The sequence below is a fragment of the Gregarina niphandrodes genome, assembly GCF_000223845.1.
Source record: "Gregarina niphandrodes unplaced genomic scaffold scaffold00044, whole genome shotgun sequence".
In the NCBI taxonomy this organism is placed as follows: Eukaryota; Apicomplexa; class Conoidasida; order Eugregarinorida; family Gregarinidae; genus Gregarina; species Gregarina niphandrodes.
The window spans coordinates 24597-38941 of record NW_011645812.1 but is presented as its reverse complement, the minus strand read 5'-3'; the positions used below and the strand labels follow the sequence as shown (position 1 = coordinate 38941).

Here is a 14345-nt window from a genome sequence, read left to right as displayed (position 1 = left end):
TGGGACTCGTGGCTGCTCGGCGAGGGGCTCGTGGGTGGTGACATCGTGAAGATAAAGCGTGGATACGATCTCCCGTTTTTATTAAAAAGCGTTCGTTCGTTCTGTGTGCGGACCACCGTATTGTCTGGCGACGTCGTCCGTGCGGGAACACAGGGCGGCGTTCATACGACACAACCTCCCGGGCTGTTTAAGCGTCGCGGGGTACCAAGGCGAAGTGTAGTCTTGAGTTTCCCGTATTGTTCACCAGCAGTCTGTCTATGGAGGACTTCCTTCTTCCGGCGAACGGTCGGATTGCCGGTCTCGACCTGGTGTGAGGTCCTCGTGGTATCCGTGGTTTCTTCTCGTACGGGTTCGCACGTCGTAGAGAGTCCGCGCCTGGGGGCTTATGTTGGACATGGTCGGCCTCAATCTCACGGATGGTCAGGGCCCGTAGATCCACGGGCAAGCGGGTGATCTTCATGACTTCGGATAGGGGAGCCTCGTAGGTTAGGTGGGTGTGCCACACCGATTGCGAGACGACCTTGTTGTCTTTGATCGCCGTGACGCGACAGGGTTCTGACCAGGTGGGCAGAAGTTTTGCGGCTCCAAACCGTCGCTGAAGATCATGGAGGAGTTTGCCCCGTAGTAGGATTACAACCGTGTCTCCTACATCGACGTCTTTCTTGACTGGGGGACGACCCTTGCTGACTGACGCTAGGGTGTGGTTGAGTGCATCCTGCCGAAACGTGTTGAGGAGTTTCAGGCGAGGGATGACATCGGTGATAAGGTTCTCGAATTTGTGCCACTCTTGAAAGTGTGGTAGGACCAGGTCGGCCCCGGTGATGATACGGTAGGGAGATTCACCGGTAGTCGGATGTGGCGTAGAGCGATAGGCCAGCATGGAAGATGCGACGATCTCATTGAAACTCCAATCTGTGGTTGATGTGAATGCGCTTACAGAACGATTCAGGTACTGGTGGAAGGCCTCGACGACCCCGTTCCCACGCGGGTAGTAGGTTGAGCAGAATAGACAGTTTATTCCGAGGCCCAGGCAACGCTCGCGGAACTCCTCTGCACGGAACGCGTTGTCGCTCAATAGGTTCCTGGGAGTGCCGAGGACCGAAACCCAGTTGCAGTAGAATGCCTCCCACAGGTCGACGGCTCGAATCGTCGAGAGTGGAACGGCAATGGCGAATTTGCTGAAGTGGTCGATACAGGTGAAGATGTAATGCTGCTTCTCTCGGAACCAGATAGGGCCCACAGTGTCGCACGCAACGACCTCGAACATCCCTGTTGACAGTAGGTTTCCTCGGACGAAGTCGATTGCAGTGTGACGTCTGCGGATACAGGTGAGACATTGCTTGGCGAACTGCCGAACGTCATTGAACATGTTTGGCCACCAGAAATACTTTGAAAGTCGGTGGTAGGAGCGTTGGATACCTTGATGAGCTCCGACGCGCGAGAAGTGGAAGTAGAATATGATTCGCCGTCGCAGCACCTCAGGAACGTAGACACGATTATTCACGACGGGCAAGCCATTTTGAAGTGTGTATGAGAAGATCGGCTCGGGTTCCCGTTCGAATGCAGCAGCTAGGTCCTCGGGTGTAGGGAAAGTTTCATTGAGAGTCAGCATGGACGGTTGCACGTCCGTGTGACACACCAAAGCCCATCTTGCGTCGATCTGCTCGTCCAGTGGGCTGAACTCGATATCTCGAGTGAAGATGTCTACGTGCTGTTGAGTCTTTCCGGCTCTGTAGATGATCTTGAATTGAAATTCTTGCAAGAACATGGCCCATCTAGCGATTCTCGACTTCTCCGTACTCCAAAGCCACTTGAGACTCTGGTGGTCCGTCCTGACGATGAACTCTCTGCCACGCAGGTAATGAGCGAAGTGGAAGATGGACCAGACAATGGCGTAGGCCTCGAGTTCGTAGATTGGCCATTTAGACTCAGCTGCGGTTAACTTCTTAGACGCGAATTGAAGGACATGCATCTTGTTATCAACGGTCTGCTGGAGGACACCAGCAATTGCGTAGGTGGATGCGTCCGTGTCCAGGCAGAACGGTAGACCAGGTCGTGGGAGGTGAAGGGATAGTTGAGCTTCGACGAGCGCGCGCCTCACAGCTTCGAAACCTTTCTGGCACTGATCGGACCAGTTGAACTCGTCGAGCGTAACAAGCTCCTGGATGGGTTTCACCAGGGTGGCGTAGTCCCGGATGAACTTGCGTAGATATCCGACCAGGCCTAAGAATCGTCTCACGCCGTTCACGTCTTCGGGAGGGGTGAGCTTCCGGATGGTCTCGATGGACTTCTTTGAAGGGTAGATCTTTCCTTTGCGAATGGTTACGCCGAGATAATCGAATTCGGAGAGTCCGAAGTGACTCTTCCGGATGTTGAGGTAGATCTGATGACGGAGCAGTTGTTGAAGAACCCACTCGAAGTTGTTCATCAGTACAGGCCATGAAGTGCCATAAATTATGATATCGTCAATGTAGACGAGACAGCCCTTTCCTAGGCGATCCTCGAGTAGCTTGGTCGTCATCCTTTGGAAGGTAGCGGGGGCATTGATCAACCCGAAAGGCATCACATTGAACTGATAGAGTCCCGTTGGTGTAGCAAAGGCAGTTTTGGCCTTATCCCCTTCCTTGATTCGGATCTGATGGAAACCAGCTTTCAGGTCGAGTGTCATGACGTGTTCGACCCCGCCTAAATGATCATGAAGGTCTTCGATCACCGGCAAGGGGAAGGTGTCTGGTACCGTGACCTCATTTAGAGCTCGGTAATCCACACACATGCGCCACTCCCCGGTTTTTTTAGGAACCATGACGATCTGTGAACGCCACGGACTGATGGACTCCTCGACTGCACCGACTGACAGTAAGTCCTGAACTTGTCTATTGATTTCTTCCTTCTGTTCTGGTGAGTACCTTCGCATGCCTTGCTTAACTGGTGGATGATCACCGGTGTCGATGGCATGTTCGAGCAACTGACACTGCCCCAGCTTCGTTAGTCGCCAAGTCTTGTCGTAGTGAAGCAACATATTTGCAATATCCTCCTTCTGGACCGCGGAAAGTTCGGGATTGATGCGTTCTCTGATCTGCTCAATCGTGAACGTTTCTTCTGCTTCCTGAAGAGCGTTGAGCCGGGAGCTACAATCCACGAAGTTCGGGTCTTGGATCAGGGGGAGTTCCCCAAACTGCGTGATTAGTTTATCATTCTTGAGATCGATAGAAGCATCCAGTTGTTGCAGAGCTGGAAGGCCGAGTAACGGCTGCGTCATGGCACCTGAAGGTATCACGTAGAGACTGATGTCGATTGGTCGACCCCCAATGGACGTGGTAACGGTTACTTGCGAATCACACCTAGAGGTGCCGCAGACGCCTTTAATCTGGAATGGCGCATCGAGTTCCGTAACCGTAGACTGGCTCTGGGCATCCATGCGCTTGAGCAGCGCGTCCGGGAAGATGTTGATCTCGGCTCCCGTGTCAACCATGAACGGTACGAGTCTTCCCGCAACCGGTAGCTGGACATGACGGCAATTTAACCTATTCACTCCCTGAACAGCGGACAGAGAGCACTCCTCCGTTACAGCCTTTCCCGCTCCTGTGGGTGGTTCTTGGGCCATCACCTGGTCTGGATAGTTGGCACGCCCTTCAACTGGCGGGCTCGGGTGACTCCGCTTCCTATCCCGTCGCTGCTTGGCGTGGTCGTAGTACCTCGTTTCCTTTTCGTACTTCTCGTTGTACATATTAGCCAATGTCTGCAGCAGCTGGCGATTGTTGCGGATGTCCTCGATGTTAAGCTTGAACGAACCACCGGGTTCTCGACGTAGGTAGGCGTGACGCTCACCCAAAGGTCCTTTCCTGGTGATTTGCCAACAGTCTTGCGGCAGGTGGCCAGGCCTTTGGCAGTTGGAGCAGATGGGCTTGTTGAGACACTTGAAGCTCACGTGTTCAGGGGACTGGCACCACTTGCACAGTTTACCCGTGCCCACTTCTGCAGCCGGCATCGCCCAAGGGCTCGAGTCTTGCACTGACCCCAGCACAGGATCCCGGTCATGCCGAAGTTGTTCAGCCCTCTCAATGGCCTTGATCCTCTCTATAACCTCAGACAAGGTGCACTTCCGATAACTTACATCACTACGGATCTTTATCTCTATCTCTTGGTCGACTTTCCGCAACAAGCAGTAGGAGTAGTCCAGCGACTGATATCTGGATGTTTGTTTCCAGCGACGACACAACGCCCTGAACCTAGCCTTCAGGAGCAGAAAGTCTTCGATGACCTTGATTGAATCTACTCCCCGGTCCTGCGTTTGTAGTTGTTGACACACCACATTGATCTCGTCACTGAAGGGGAACAGCGTGGTAGCATATGCATCTACGAATTCTTGGTAGGACAAGAGCATTAGCTTCTTCCGGGCAATCCTATCTTGATTGTTGGGGGTTGACTTGAGGATGATGACCTCCTTGAGTTCCGATGGTAGGTAAAGCATTGATGACGCAACCCGCTTCCACTTCGTCAGAGTCTCATCAAATTCTTTCTCTGACTGCGGGTTAAACTCCACGGTGCCGCCGATGTCCTTGATTAGGTGGCGCACTCTCTTCTTATCGGTAGATGACGAATATGATGCTGTGAATGTATCCTCACCTTCAGAGAAGACCTCTTCGGCTTCGGAGTCAGTATCGCCGGCGGGTAAGAAGAACTCTGACGCCTTCACCGGCGATGGATGGTCGACGAGCTTCGCATGGCCACGACTACCCAGGTTGTCCACCATGATTTGTAAGTGGGACTCGTGGCTGCTCGGCGAGGGGCTCGTGGGTGGTGACATCGTGAAGATAAAGCGTGGATACGATCTCTCGTTTTTATTAAAAAGCGTTCGTTCGTTCTGTGTGCGGACCACCGTATTGTCTGGCGACGTCGTCCGTGCGGGAACACAGGGCGGCGTTCATACGACACAAGTGAACGATATGGTCAAGACATACAAATGCTATAAAATTTGCCAGTAATACTCTCTGAAGTGGTCTTTGACCTGTTGCCAACATGTCACATCGCAATATAGCCTTTCCTTTCGAACAGTACTTTGCCAAGTCAGTCAGTCTGGTTGGTGAGGTAATCTTCAACCAAACCCCAGCGAATGATCGTGCCGGATGGAGTGACACTCATTTCTATTACAGACCTGAATCCAACTCAGGGGCCGAGACATAACAATGTGCGAATCCGTCTGTGCGTTTTTTAATTTGCACTGGTTGTATAATGAAGGGGACTACCGCTGTACGCTTGGTCAATGAGAAGGGGTGGGCGGCGCTGGGAGCGTTCGTCAGCCCCAACGGGAAGTTGTCTTCTACTGATGGCTGTATTGCGAGGATGGCCGTCGTCTCTGACGGGAAGGGCGCAGCTGAAGTTGTGGTGTTGGCCCCTCCGTCAGAGTTGCTGGAGTCCTGCCTTGCTGATTACGACTGGCTTAGTCGTTGGAACCGGCTCCGCGTCTACCACCCGCCCGGGGAATCCAAACAGCAAGCGAAGGCCTCTGCTCGCATCGAGCGCTTGCTTGCCCGGGCCATGAAGAACCATCTGCACGACGAGGATCCATCAGCCGCCAGTGCGGCCTTGAAGAAAGCATTCGGCAGGAAGCTGATGGAATGGCTGGAGACTGAGAATGCCGGAGACACCGAGGTTGACGGGAGCGGAAGGTTGGAGATCACTGACGTGAGGCCGCTAGATGCAGATGAACAAGAACAAGTCCGGGATCAAGTTCCAGCGAAGTGGCTTCCGAAAATTGAGGATTCGATGTCTTTCGTGAATTGTATTGAGATCGAGGGCCAGGCCGTTCGCGAAAGAAGCGAAGGCTTCTGGCGACGCCCTGGGTTGTTCAAACGTCTTGGTATTGTGGGTATTGCGACTGCAAGTGGCCTGGTGATTACTGGGTTCCTACTATACCGTTTTGGTCCTCGGTATGGCGGTCGGTCTTCCGACACCACGGCGTACAACTCCTCTTCGTCCGACACCACGGCCTCTTCATCCACTGTGGGGGCCTACGAACTTGCTCCTACTGCATCTGGCACTGCGATCCCAGGCATCACGACCTCCAGCTCTACCTTATCCACGACGCGATTCCCATCCACAGCGGGCAGAAACATGTGTGAGGGTACCACCTTTGGCCTGACCGAGCCCGAGAAGTATCAGCGAGCACTGGCTTGTGATTGTCTTGCTGTGTCGGAGTCCAGCTTGTTCACGAACTGCCATCCGAATCCCGAAAAGCGCCCCGAGCCAAGCGTCGATGTTATCGCGTCACTACTCTCGGGGTACGAATTGGCGACACTGCGAGTACCTTCCGGCACTTGCAAGGAAACGCTTCACAGGAGCAAGACCCAAACGGTGGTGAGAGCGGAGGTGGGCGGCTGGAGAATGTTGGATTGGTCCGAGTTGTCCGAAGGCGGGCAGATAGTTTGCACTGACGAGAATGGCCTAAACCTAAATTGTCATTACTTCGGCGCTCCGTCCAAGTTCGACTTTCCTACTGTCTGGGATGCCATCAACCTCTACGTCAAGCCCTACCAGTGTCTGGCTGCAAGCAACCCCAAGAGTCAAAAGCACGAGGTCGAATACTACGGGGGGCGCGCAAGGGGGGTCGCGAGGTACGTAGGTGGTGACTTATACGGACTGAGTGACGACCACCTTGAACAACTAGGCTTGAAAGTCGTTCAGTTGAACCCGCTGTCTAGTGTGCAGTGGGAGGGTACAGAGGTGTATCCCAAGAGCGACTGTAATACTGATGGTCCGACTTGTCGGACAAATATATCGGAGCATTGCCAATGCGAAATGATAGAAATGTACGCCCATGCCATCACTCCCTCCGGCAAGACCATTCACTGGGGTTCAACTAAAGACTACTTCACCAACCAGACGGACTTGGCTAAGTACTATACTTTATTCCAAAGGAAAGGCTACAAGCCGGTTTACTGCCACGTGAAATGCTGGAGAGACCCTCAACCCGCACTACACCGTGAACATTCCAAGAACTTCTTCAGAAACGACTTGGGGCAGCAAATTTTATAGCATTTTAATGTCTTACCTACTGACTTCTCCGAGCCTTTTTTTGCACACGTGTGTGCATGCGCAGGTGGTCGGGTGATTGTATAGACGGCTAAGTAAAAAGCGGCGGCGGTATAGCGTTTGTGTTTGCTAGTCGTCCAGGCATGTTCGTAAGCGACGCAGCACATACTCGGCCGCCACTCTGTTCAGGCCTTCAAACCTCAATTAGAGCCTAGCCGTTCGTGATCGGCGCGTTCGGAATGCTATTACCAGAACACTACTTGGGAGTACGATTTACAGTGGTGGTGAACAATCCAAACCAACTAGCACAACCACCAAGAAGAACTGACCCGCCACCAAGAGGAACTGACCCGCCACCAAGAAGAACTGACCCGCCACCAAGAAGAACTGACCCGCCGCCAGACCCCGGCTACGCTTGTTCGTTCGAAAAATCCAACTCTGGCCGTACTACACTCAGGTAAATTCCCTCTTGCCGGTGGTCGCACTGATACCCGTATTAACGATTGGGCTGGTACTCGGAGTGGTGGACGCAGTAGTACTCCTGCCGGAGGTACTCATGCTGGAAGAACTCTTGACAGTGTCGTTGACGTCTGCGACCTTGCGAGCTATTCCGATCTCTGCGACGTGTACATTTGTGGTTGTGGTTTCTCCCGTGGTTGTCTTTCTCGCCGTTGTGGTCTCTCCCGTTGTTGTGGTCTCTCCCGTTGTTGTGGTTTCTCCCGTGGTTGTGGTCTCTCCCGTTGTTGTCTTTCTCGTGGTTGTCTTTCTCGCCGTTGTGGTCTCCTCCGGGGTTGTGGTCTCTCCCGGGGTTGTGGTCTCTCCCGTTGTTGTGGTCTCTCCCGTTGTTGTGGTCTCTCCCGTTGTTGTCTTTCTCGTCGTTGTGGTCTCCTCCGGGGTTGTGGTCTCTCCCGTTGTTGTGGTTTCTCCCGTGGTTGTGGTCTCCTCCGGGGTTGTGGTCTCTCCCGGGGTTGTGGTCTCTCCCGTGGTTGTGGTCTCTCCCGTTGTTGTCTTTCTCGTGGTTGTCTTTCTCGCCGTTGTGGTCTCTTCCGGGGCTGGCTTAAAGTTGTAACACTCGTGTACGCAGTTGCTGACTTCGTATGAATCTCCTTCGGGGTAGTCGGCGAAGGAGGAGGACACTCGAGTCAGGGGAGTCTTGAAGTCGGTAAGGACAGTCCTGAGGGTGGCCCCCAGGTACTTGTCGAGGACGTCGCAGCTGACATTGGCGACGTCGCAGATGCAGTTGGTGAGGTTGCCGAGTTCTCGCCAGGACGCGGTGGAGCCTGAGCAGTTGGGGTCGAGAGGTAGTCCTGCAAGTAGTTCATCTTCTCGCGACTTGGTCCGATTCTCAAAATGCGTCGAGAGAAGGCGTGACATGTTGAGGCCTTGGTCGGGGAAGTGTTTGAGAAGGTTTGTGGCGAACGCGCGTCTTGTGTCTGCCGGTGAGTGGCAGAGAACGGCACAGTACCCGGGGGGGTGTTTAAACTTTCGGGTCTTGTTCACGACCCGTGGGAATGTGACGGTCAAGGGACTACCGAAATCTCGGCAGTATGAGACCTGGGGCAGTTTGCCGCATATGACGGTGCCACTGCCGCAGGGTTGCTGCTCTCCAAAACTTGGACTCCAGCGGAACAGTTCCCTGTTCCGTGGGTCTTCAAACGAAGGGCATACGGCCATGCGCCGCATTGTCGTTTTTGTTGCGTGTCGCAAAGCATAGACGCCTCCGAAAAAGATCAAGGCGGCCATTACGCTCCCGATCGCTATGGTCTTAGAACAGAATGCCGGACGGGTCGACTGTGTTGGCCGCCCAGCCTCGACGTCTTCGCCAGAGGTGTTACAGCGCACAGTCTTGACCGCGGACCTCTGCAGCACTGGTCTCCATTCCTTCGGCACTATCTCTAAGAGCTCCTGCAACTCAGACACGTTTACTGGCCGCGTCAGACCAATCGACACGTCGTCTCCGTTGTCCAGACGCTGCATCTCGTACCCCCGGTCGTCCACGGCTACCTCGCCCTTGAGGATGCGATACAGCTCGTTCACGCTTTCGCCAAACACGATCATGCACAGTGCATCCATCGCACAGGCCGCCATGGGGTTATCCAGCGGTACGCTGCGTGTCAGACGGCGCCGCAGGGCAGCCAGCAGCCCCGCCTCGGCCCGTTTGTCGCTCGGAGGCCCACTCTTCGGCCGCAACACCATCATCCGGTCCCAGCGCTCGAACCAGTCGTAGTTATCGCCCTCCAGCACCGCCGTCTCAACCGTTAATGGCGTCCGCTCGCCGATAGTCTGCAACTCCACCTCAAACGCCGTCTTGGGCGCCAACACCAAAGTCGTCACATCACCACTACCCACGCGCATCGCAACCACCTGCGCCACACTCTCCTCCAGCTCCGGCCGGCTGGTGTCCGGACGCATCAACACCGACAACAACTCACTCCCACCCACTCCATTCACCTCACTCTTGAACGTACGCATTTTCAACTAAGCCCGAAAGGGAGGAAAAAAATTCCGAAGAAATTCGCAGACACATTACACACAGCCAAAAGGCCACCAGATTTGGACGTCCCGATTTGAAATGAACACCCACGCGGTCCCCACCCACGACCACCAAAGTCAAATCGAACGAGCGATCGCGACGCATCCACCACGGTCAAAATACCATCTTTCCTGGCGTTCTCCGTCAGGGGAACTGCTTCATGATACCCGTGGTTGCCGACCTAAGTTGCACTCGGTAGTGGACTCATGACTGCAGTTGTAACCCTGCTCCGGGTAGTCTTCTTCCCTGGCGCTATCCAGCGGAAGCACCGATAAGCACAGCCGTTGACGTTGTAGCCGAAGTCGCGGTATTCTTCGAAAGCATTGGACACCTCGGACGTGGCGGTGTTCAAGTCGGTGAGCGTGACATTATGTCTTGCTTTGTGACTTGTGGTCATGACCTCGCAGGTGACGTCGGCCATGTCGCAGCGGCAGTATGGTCGGCTACTGACCTCCTCCCACGAGGAGGCGGAGCCTGAGCAGTTGGTGTGGAGATAGAGCCCATTGAGGATCTCTTGTGCGCCCTGTTCACTGCGAGCATACTCTGAGTCGTTTATGTGTGAAGGGAAGACTGCGAGGAGTCGTGAGGCGATAGAGATGCTTGTTTCTTCGGGGCTGTTGCATCGGACGGAGCATCGGTCGAAAGGTAACTTTTTGGTATCCTGCCACACGCGAGGGAAGGGAACGGCCCAGGGGCTACCGAATTCTCTGCATCGTGTGGGGAGGGACCTATGGCGGCAGACAAGGACACCGTCGCCGCAAGTCACTTGCGGCGTGCGGCCTCCCTTCGTCCAGAAGAGCGCCGTACGCGGGTCACCGGCAGCGGGGCACGCCGAACTCAAACGCGGCGGCGGCGGCGGCTGCGGGCCACGGAACAACCGAAGGAACATCACGCCAGTGATGGTACACGCCACGACGCCTCCCATCACCATGAACTGCCAATCGGGCCGACGGAAGCACGAGCGCGGCCTTGCTGCCTCCAGGTCCCGGTCGGGCAGGTTCGTGGCCAGCAGGCCCGCGTCGGGCAGGCCCACGTCGGGCAGGTCCGCGTCGGGCAGGTCCGCGTCGGGTAGGCCCACGTCGGGCAGACCCACGTCGGGCAGGTCCGTAGCGGGCAGGTCCGTAGCGGGGAGATTGTTACCAGGAATTTCCTCCAGCACGGCCGACCTTTCCAGCACGGGCATCCAGGCCGCCGGCACCATCGGCAAGAGCTCCTGCAGTTCCCGAGAGTTCACCGGTCGTGTGAGAAACACCGCGACGTCGTCCGGGTCTCCCAGGTGCTCTGTTTCCCCCGGTATTTCGTACCCCGCCTCGCCCAGGGTTACCTCGGTTTTGACGCCGTCGTTCAGGGCGGCCGCCATGGCAGAGAGCGTGGCGATCAAGCGGCTGCCGAAGACCTCAGTGCACAACTCATCTACTGCCATCGCCGACTTCGAGTCGCCCCACGTTCCGCGCCGCGCCATCCGGCGACGCAACGTGGCCAACAGCGCTGCCTCTGCTCGCTTGTTAACAGGCGGTCCCCCCTTAGGCCACCATACCATCAAACGGTGCCAGTAGCCGAACCAGTTGTAATCAGCACCTTCCACCACCACCGTCTCCAACAACGTCTCCTCGCCATCCAACTCAATCTCAAACGCACTCTTAGGCGCCAAAACCAGCGCCTTCACATCGCCACCACCAACACGTAATGTCACCACACGTGCAACACAATCATCCAATTCAGCACGACTCCCATCCGGACACATCAACACCAACAATAACTCACTCCCCGCCACACCACTCACTCCACTTTTCAACGCCCTCATTTTCCACGAACCAAAGCAAAAAATATTGACCCCACCTCTGAAGCTCGCCTTTGGACCCCACCTCTGAAGCCCGTCTTTGGACCCCACCTCTGAACCCCGCCTTTGGACCCCACCTCTGAGCCCCGCCTTTGGACCCCACCTTTGGACCCCGCCTCTGAACCCTTTCTCTGGACCACAAGGCCCATGTAGTCCTATAGGGTCAGCCTCCAGCAGCCCCTTTGTTGGAGTACGTCGACTCTACGCGGACACGGATCCAACCGTCCCGCAACGTTGCCCATGAGGGGGAACGTGGCCGTTATGTCTCTGACAGTGAGCCGTCAGAGTGTGCGACCGGGACCCGTCGGCCGCCATCACCGTATGGCATGAACCCTCTACACCCCGTTCAGTTACAACCAGCTCACTCAGGAGATGGGTTGGGGTGAGTGGAGTCAAGTCGGTGAGTGAAGTCAAGTCTGGTGTTTGTTGCCGCGCAGCGAGTTTTTCAGGGGCTGACTGGCCCAAGTGCGTCGGATTTGGGTTGATTCCACTGAATAATTGGTCGGCGTGGAAGGTTGAGTGCGTCTTAGGGTGTGCATGCGTGTGCGTGGATATACTGGGTGCGCTGTAGCCGGACTGGTGGTATGACCGGAGGTGGTTCAGGGACGGCCTTGACAACGAAGCGACTCGGTCTGGGAAATCTAGCGGTGTCTTGACCTCTCGGTGTCTTGACCTCTCGGTGTCTTGACCTCTCGGTGTCTTGACCTCTCGGTGTCTTGACCTCTCGGTGTCTTGACCTCTCGGTGTCTTGACTCCCACACAAAAAAGACGCCGTCATCCTTCAAGGCATCCGGACCAGTCATCTCCAGTCAGTCCCGCGCCCTCTTTCCAAAGCAAAGGCAAGGTCGCGGACAGTGCGTGAACTAGTATTCCTTTTACCAAAAAGAATCTCCGTCTGACTGCCTCTCCCGGCACATCGTCGTTGCCCACGCGCGTCGTAGCCCACAATCAGCAAGTTACGCCTCGAAGTCCGAAACGATGGGACTAAGTTTTTGCACAACTAAGACTGCCGCCCGGCTTCGCAGGTTACGCCAAAACGATCAATGATCGGCCGCAGGTGGCCACACCGGTGGTATTCGTGCTGGTGGTAGGACTGGTACTCATACTGGTGGTAGACTTGTACTCGTATTGGTGGGACTGGTACTGGTGGTAGGACTGGCGCTGGCACTCGTGCTCGTGAACGCACTGGCGGCTATACTGGTACTTGCACCGGTGGTAGGATTGGTCGTGGCTGCCGTGGTACTCGTACTGGCAGCACTGGTACTCGTACTGGTGGTAGGGCCTGCGTCTGAGGTTCCACTCAAGTTGAAGCACTCGTATTCACAGTCGTCGACGTCGTAGCCACGTTGCTGGTAATTGTCAAAGGAGTCCGACACCGTCACGAGGGGCACTTCCAGATCGGTAAGGGCGACTTTCATCACTGCGCCGTTGCGTTTAAACTTTACCGAACATGTGACGTTGGCTAAGTCGCAGTAGCAGTTCTCAACGTCGTCGAGTTCTGCCTGAAGGCCAGAACAGTGGTTGTTGAGAGTGAGTGCGGTCGCCGGTTCTAGGTAGGGGAAATGAGTTCTGAGTCGTTGGCCGAACAAGCGGTTTACTTCTTCGGGTGTGTGGCAGAACACAGTGCACATTCCTTCGAACGCGCGCATTCCGAGCAGATCGATAACTCGGGGAAACGGGTCCCGCCAGGGGCTACCAAAGAAGGCCCTGCATTGCGTGTTGCCGAGCTTGTCGTCACAGACAATCATGCCACTTGCGCAGGGTTTGTTCACCCTAGAAACTCCTGGCTGCCGGAAGGAGCCTATGTTTCTGCGGCCGTTGGTTCCTTCGTCGTCCATCCTCTGAGAGCAAACATCCATGGTACGACCACCCGCGGTAGTCGCTTCCCAACCACCCGCGGTAGTCTCTCCCCAACCACCCGCGGTAGTCTCTCCCCAACCATCCGCGGTAGTCGCTTTCCCAGATTTACTTGCTTTATACCCCTCCCAGCCAAGCCACAGAGCCCCCGTCGCCGCCAAGCCGCATCCGACGAAGATGCACATGTTGCGCAAACCTCTCCTTCCGTAAAGGTATGCGGCTAGCGATGGTGGTTGTTTCGTCTTCGACCGCCCCTTCTCCCGCGTCTTCTTTTCCGGATGCCCCGATTCCGGATGCCCCGATTCCGGATGTCCCGATTCCGGATGTCCCGATTCCGGATCCTCGTGCTCCTTGCCCGAGGACACTGGCTCCCTTACCGCCGACATTTCCAGCACTGACATCCATTCTATCGGTACTTGTGTAGACAGTTCCTTCAACTCTGACACGTCGACGGGCCGAGTTACGACCACCGAGATGTCATCGACGCCGTCAAAAGGCTGCACCTGGTATCCCATATTGCCCAGGACGACCTTGCCCGCATCGTCGAGGATACAATACAGATCGTCAAGGCTGTCGTCAAAGACCTCGTCACACAGTGCGTCCAACGCCTCCGCCGCCACTTGGTCATCCAGCGCCCCCTTCCGCGCCGCACGGCGCCGCAGCGCTGCGAGGAGCGCCGCCTCGGCGTATTTGTTGCTCGACCGCCCTCGTGTAGGCCGCCATACCGTCATCCGATCCCAGTGCTCATACCAATCCGCCGCCGGCGTCTGTAACGGCGCCGGCGTCTGTAACGGCGTCGTCTCATTCACAACCTCCGACTCCATGTAAAACGCCGTCTTGGGCGCCAACACTACAGCCGCCACATTGCCGCTACCCGTCCGTATCGTAACTATCTGTGCCACACAATCGCGAATCTCCCTTCGGCTCCCATCTCCACTCATCAACACTGACAACCATTCGATTCCACGCACACAGCTCGCTCCACTCTTCAACGTGCGCATTTTCAACAAACTAATTACCCCCTAAAATCACGCACCGCACACACTTTTGTAACACCTCTCTGTGGCTCACGGGGGGGGGGGG

General features: G+C 55.7%; 5 protein-coding genes across 5 annotated transcripts; 1 reads left to right on the top strand and 4 right to left on the bottom strand.

The window, feature by feature from the left end:
* Window positions 1–187: 187 nt before the first annotated feature.
* Window positions 188–4753, bottom strand: GNI_154100 (RNA-directed DNA polymerase; the record flags this gene model as incomplete). Its single annotated transcript, XM_011134546.1, has 1 exon — window positions 188–4753. One exon carries the CDS (start codon window positions 4751–4753, stop codon window positions 188–190), a length of 4566 nt encoding a protein of 1521 aa, XP_011132848.1.
* A 479-nt stretch (window positions 4754–5232) lies between these two features.
* Window positions 5233–7035, top strand: GNI_154090 (putative transmembrane protein; the record flags this gene model as incomplete). The annotated part of the gene is made up of 1 exon (XM_011134545.1): window positions 5233–7035. The coding sequence occupies one exon, from the start codon at window positions 5233–5235 to the stop codon at window positions 7033–7035; it is 1803 nt and encodes a 600-aa protein (XP_011132847.1).
* Window positions 7036–7243: 208 nt separating this feature from the next.
* GNI_154080 (putative transmembrane protein) lies at window positions 7244–9504 on the bottom strand (the record flags this gene model as incomplete). Its single annotated transcript, XM_011134544.1, has 2 exons — window positions 7244–7288; window positions 8125–9504. 2 exons carry the CDS (start codon window positions 9502–9504, stop codon window positions 7244–7246), a joined length of 1425 nt encoding a protein of 474 aa, XP_011132846.1.
* Window positions 9505–9746: 242 nt separating this feature from the next.
* Window positions 9747–11369, bottom strand: GNI_154070 (hypothetical protein; the record flags this gene model as incomplete). The annotated part of the gene is made up of 1 exon (XM_011134543.1): window positions 9747–11369. The coding sequence occupies one exon, from the start codon at window positions 11367–11369 to the stop codon at window positions 9747–9749; it is 1623 nt and encodes a 540-aa protein (XP_011132845.1).
* A 1136-nt stretch (window positions 11370–12505) lies between these two features.
* On the bottom strand, window positions 12506–14263 carry GNI_154060 (hypothetical protein; the record flags this gene model as incomplete). Its single annotated transcript, XM_011134542.1, has 1 exon — window positions 12506–14263. The coding sequence occupies one exon, from the start codon at window positions 14261–14263 to the stop codon at window positions 12506–12508; it is 1758 nt and encodes a 585-aa protein (XP_011132844.1).
* Between the last annotated feature and the right edge of the window lie 82 nt (window positions 14264–14345).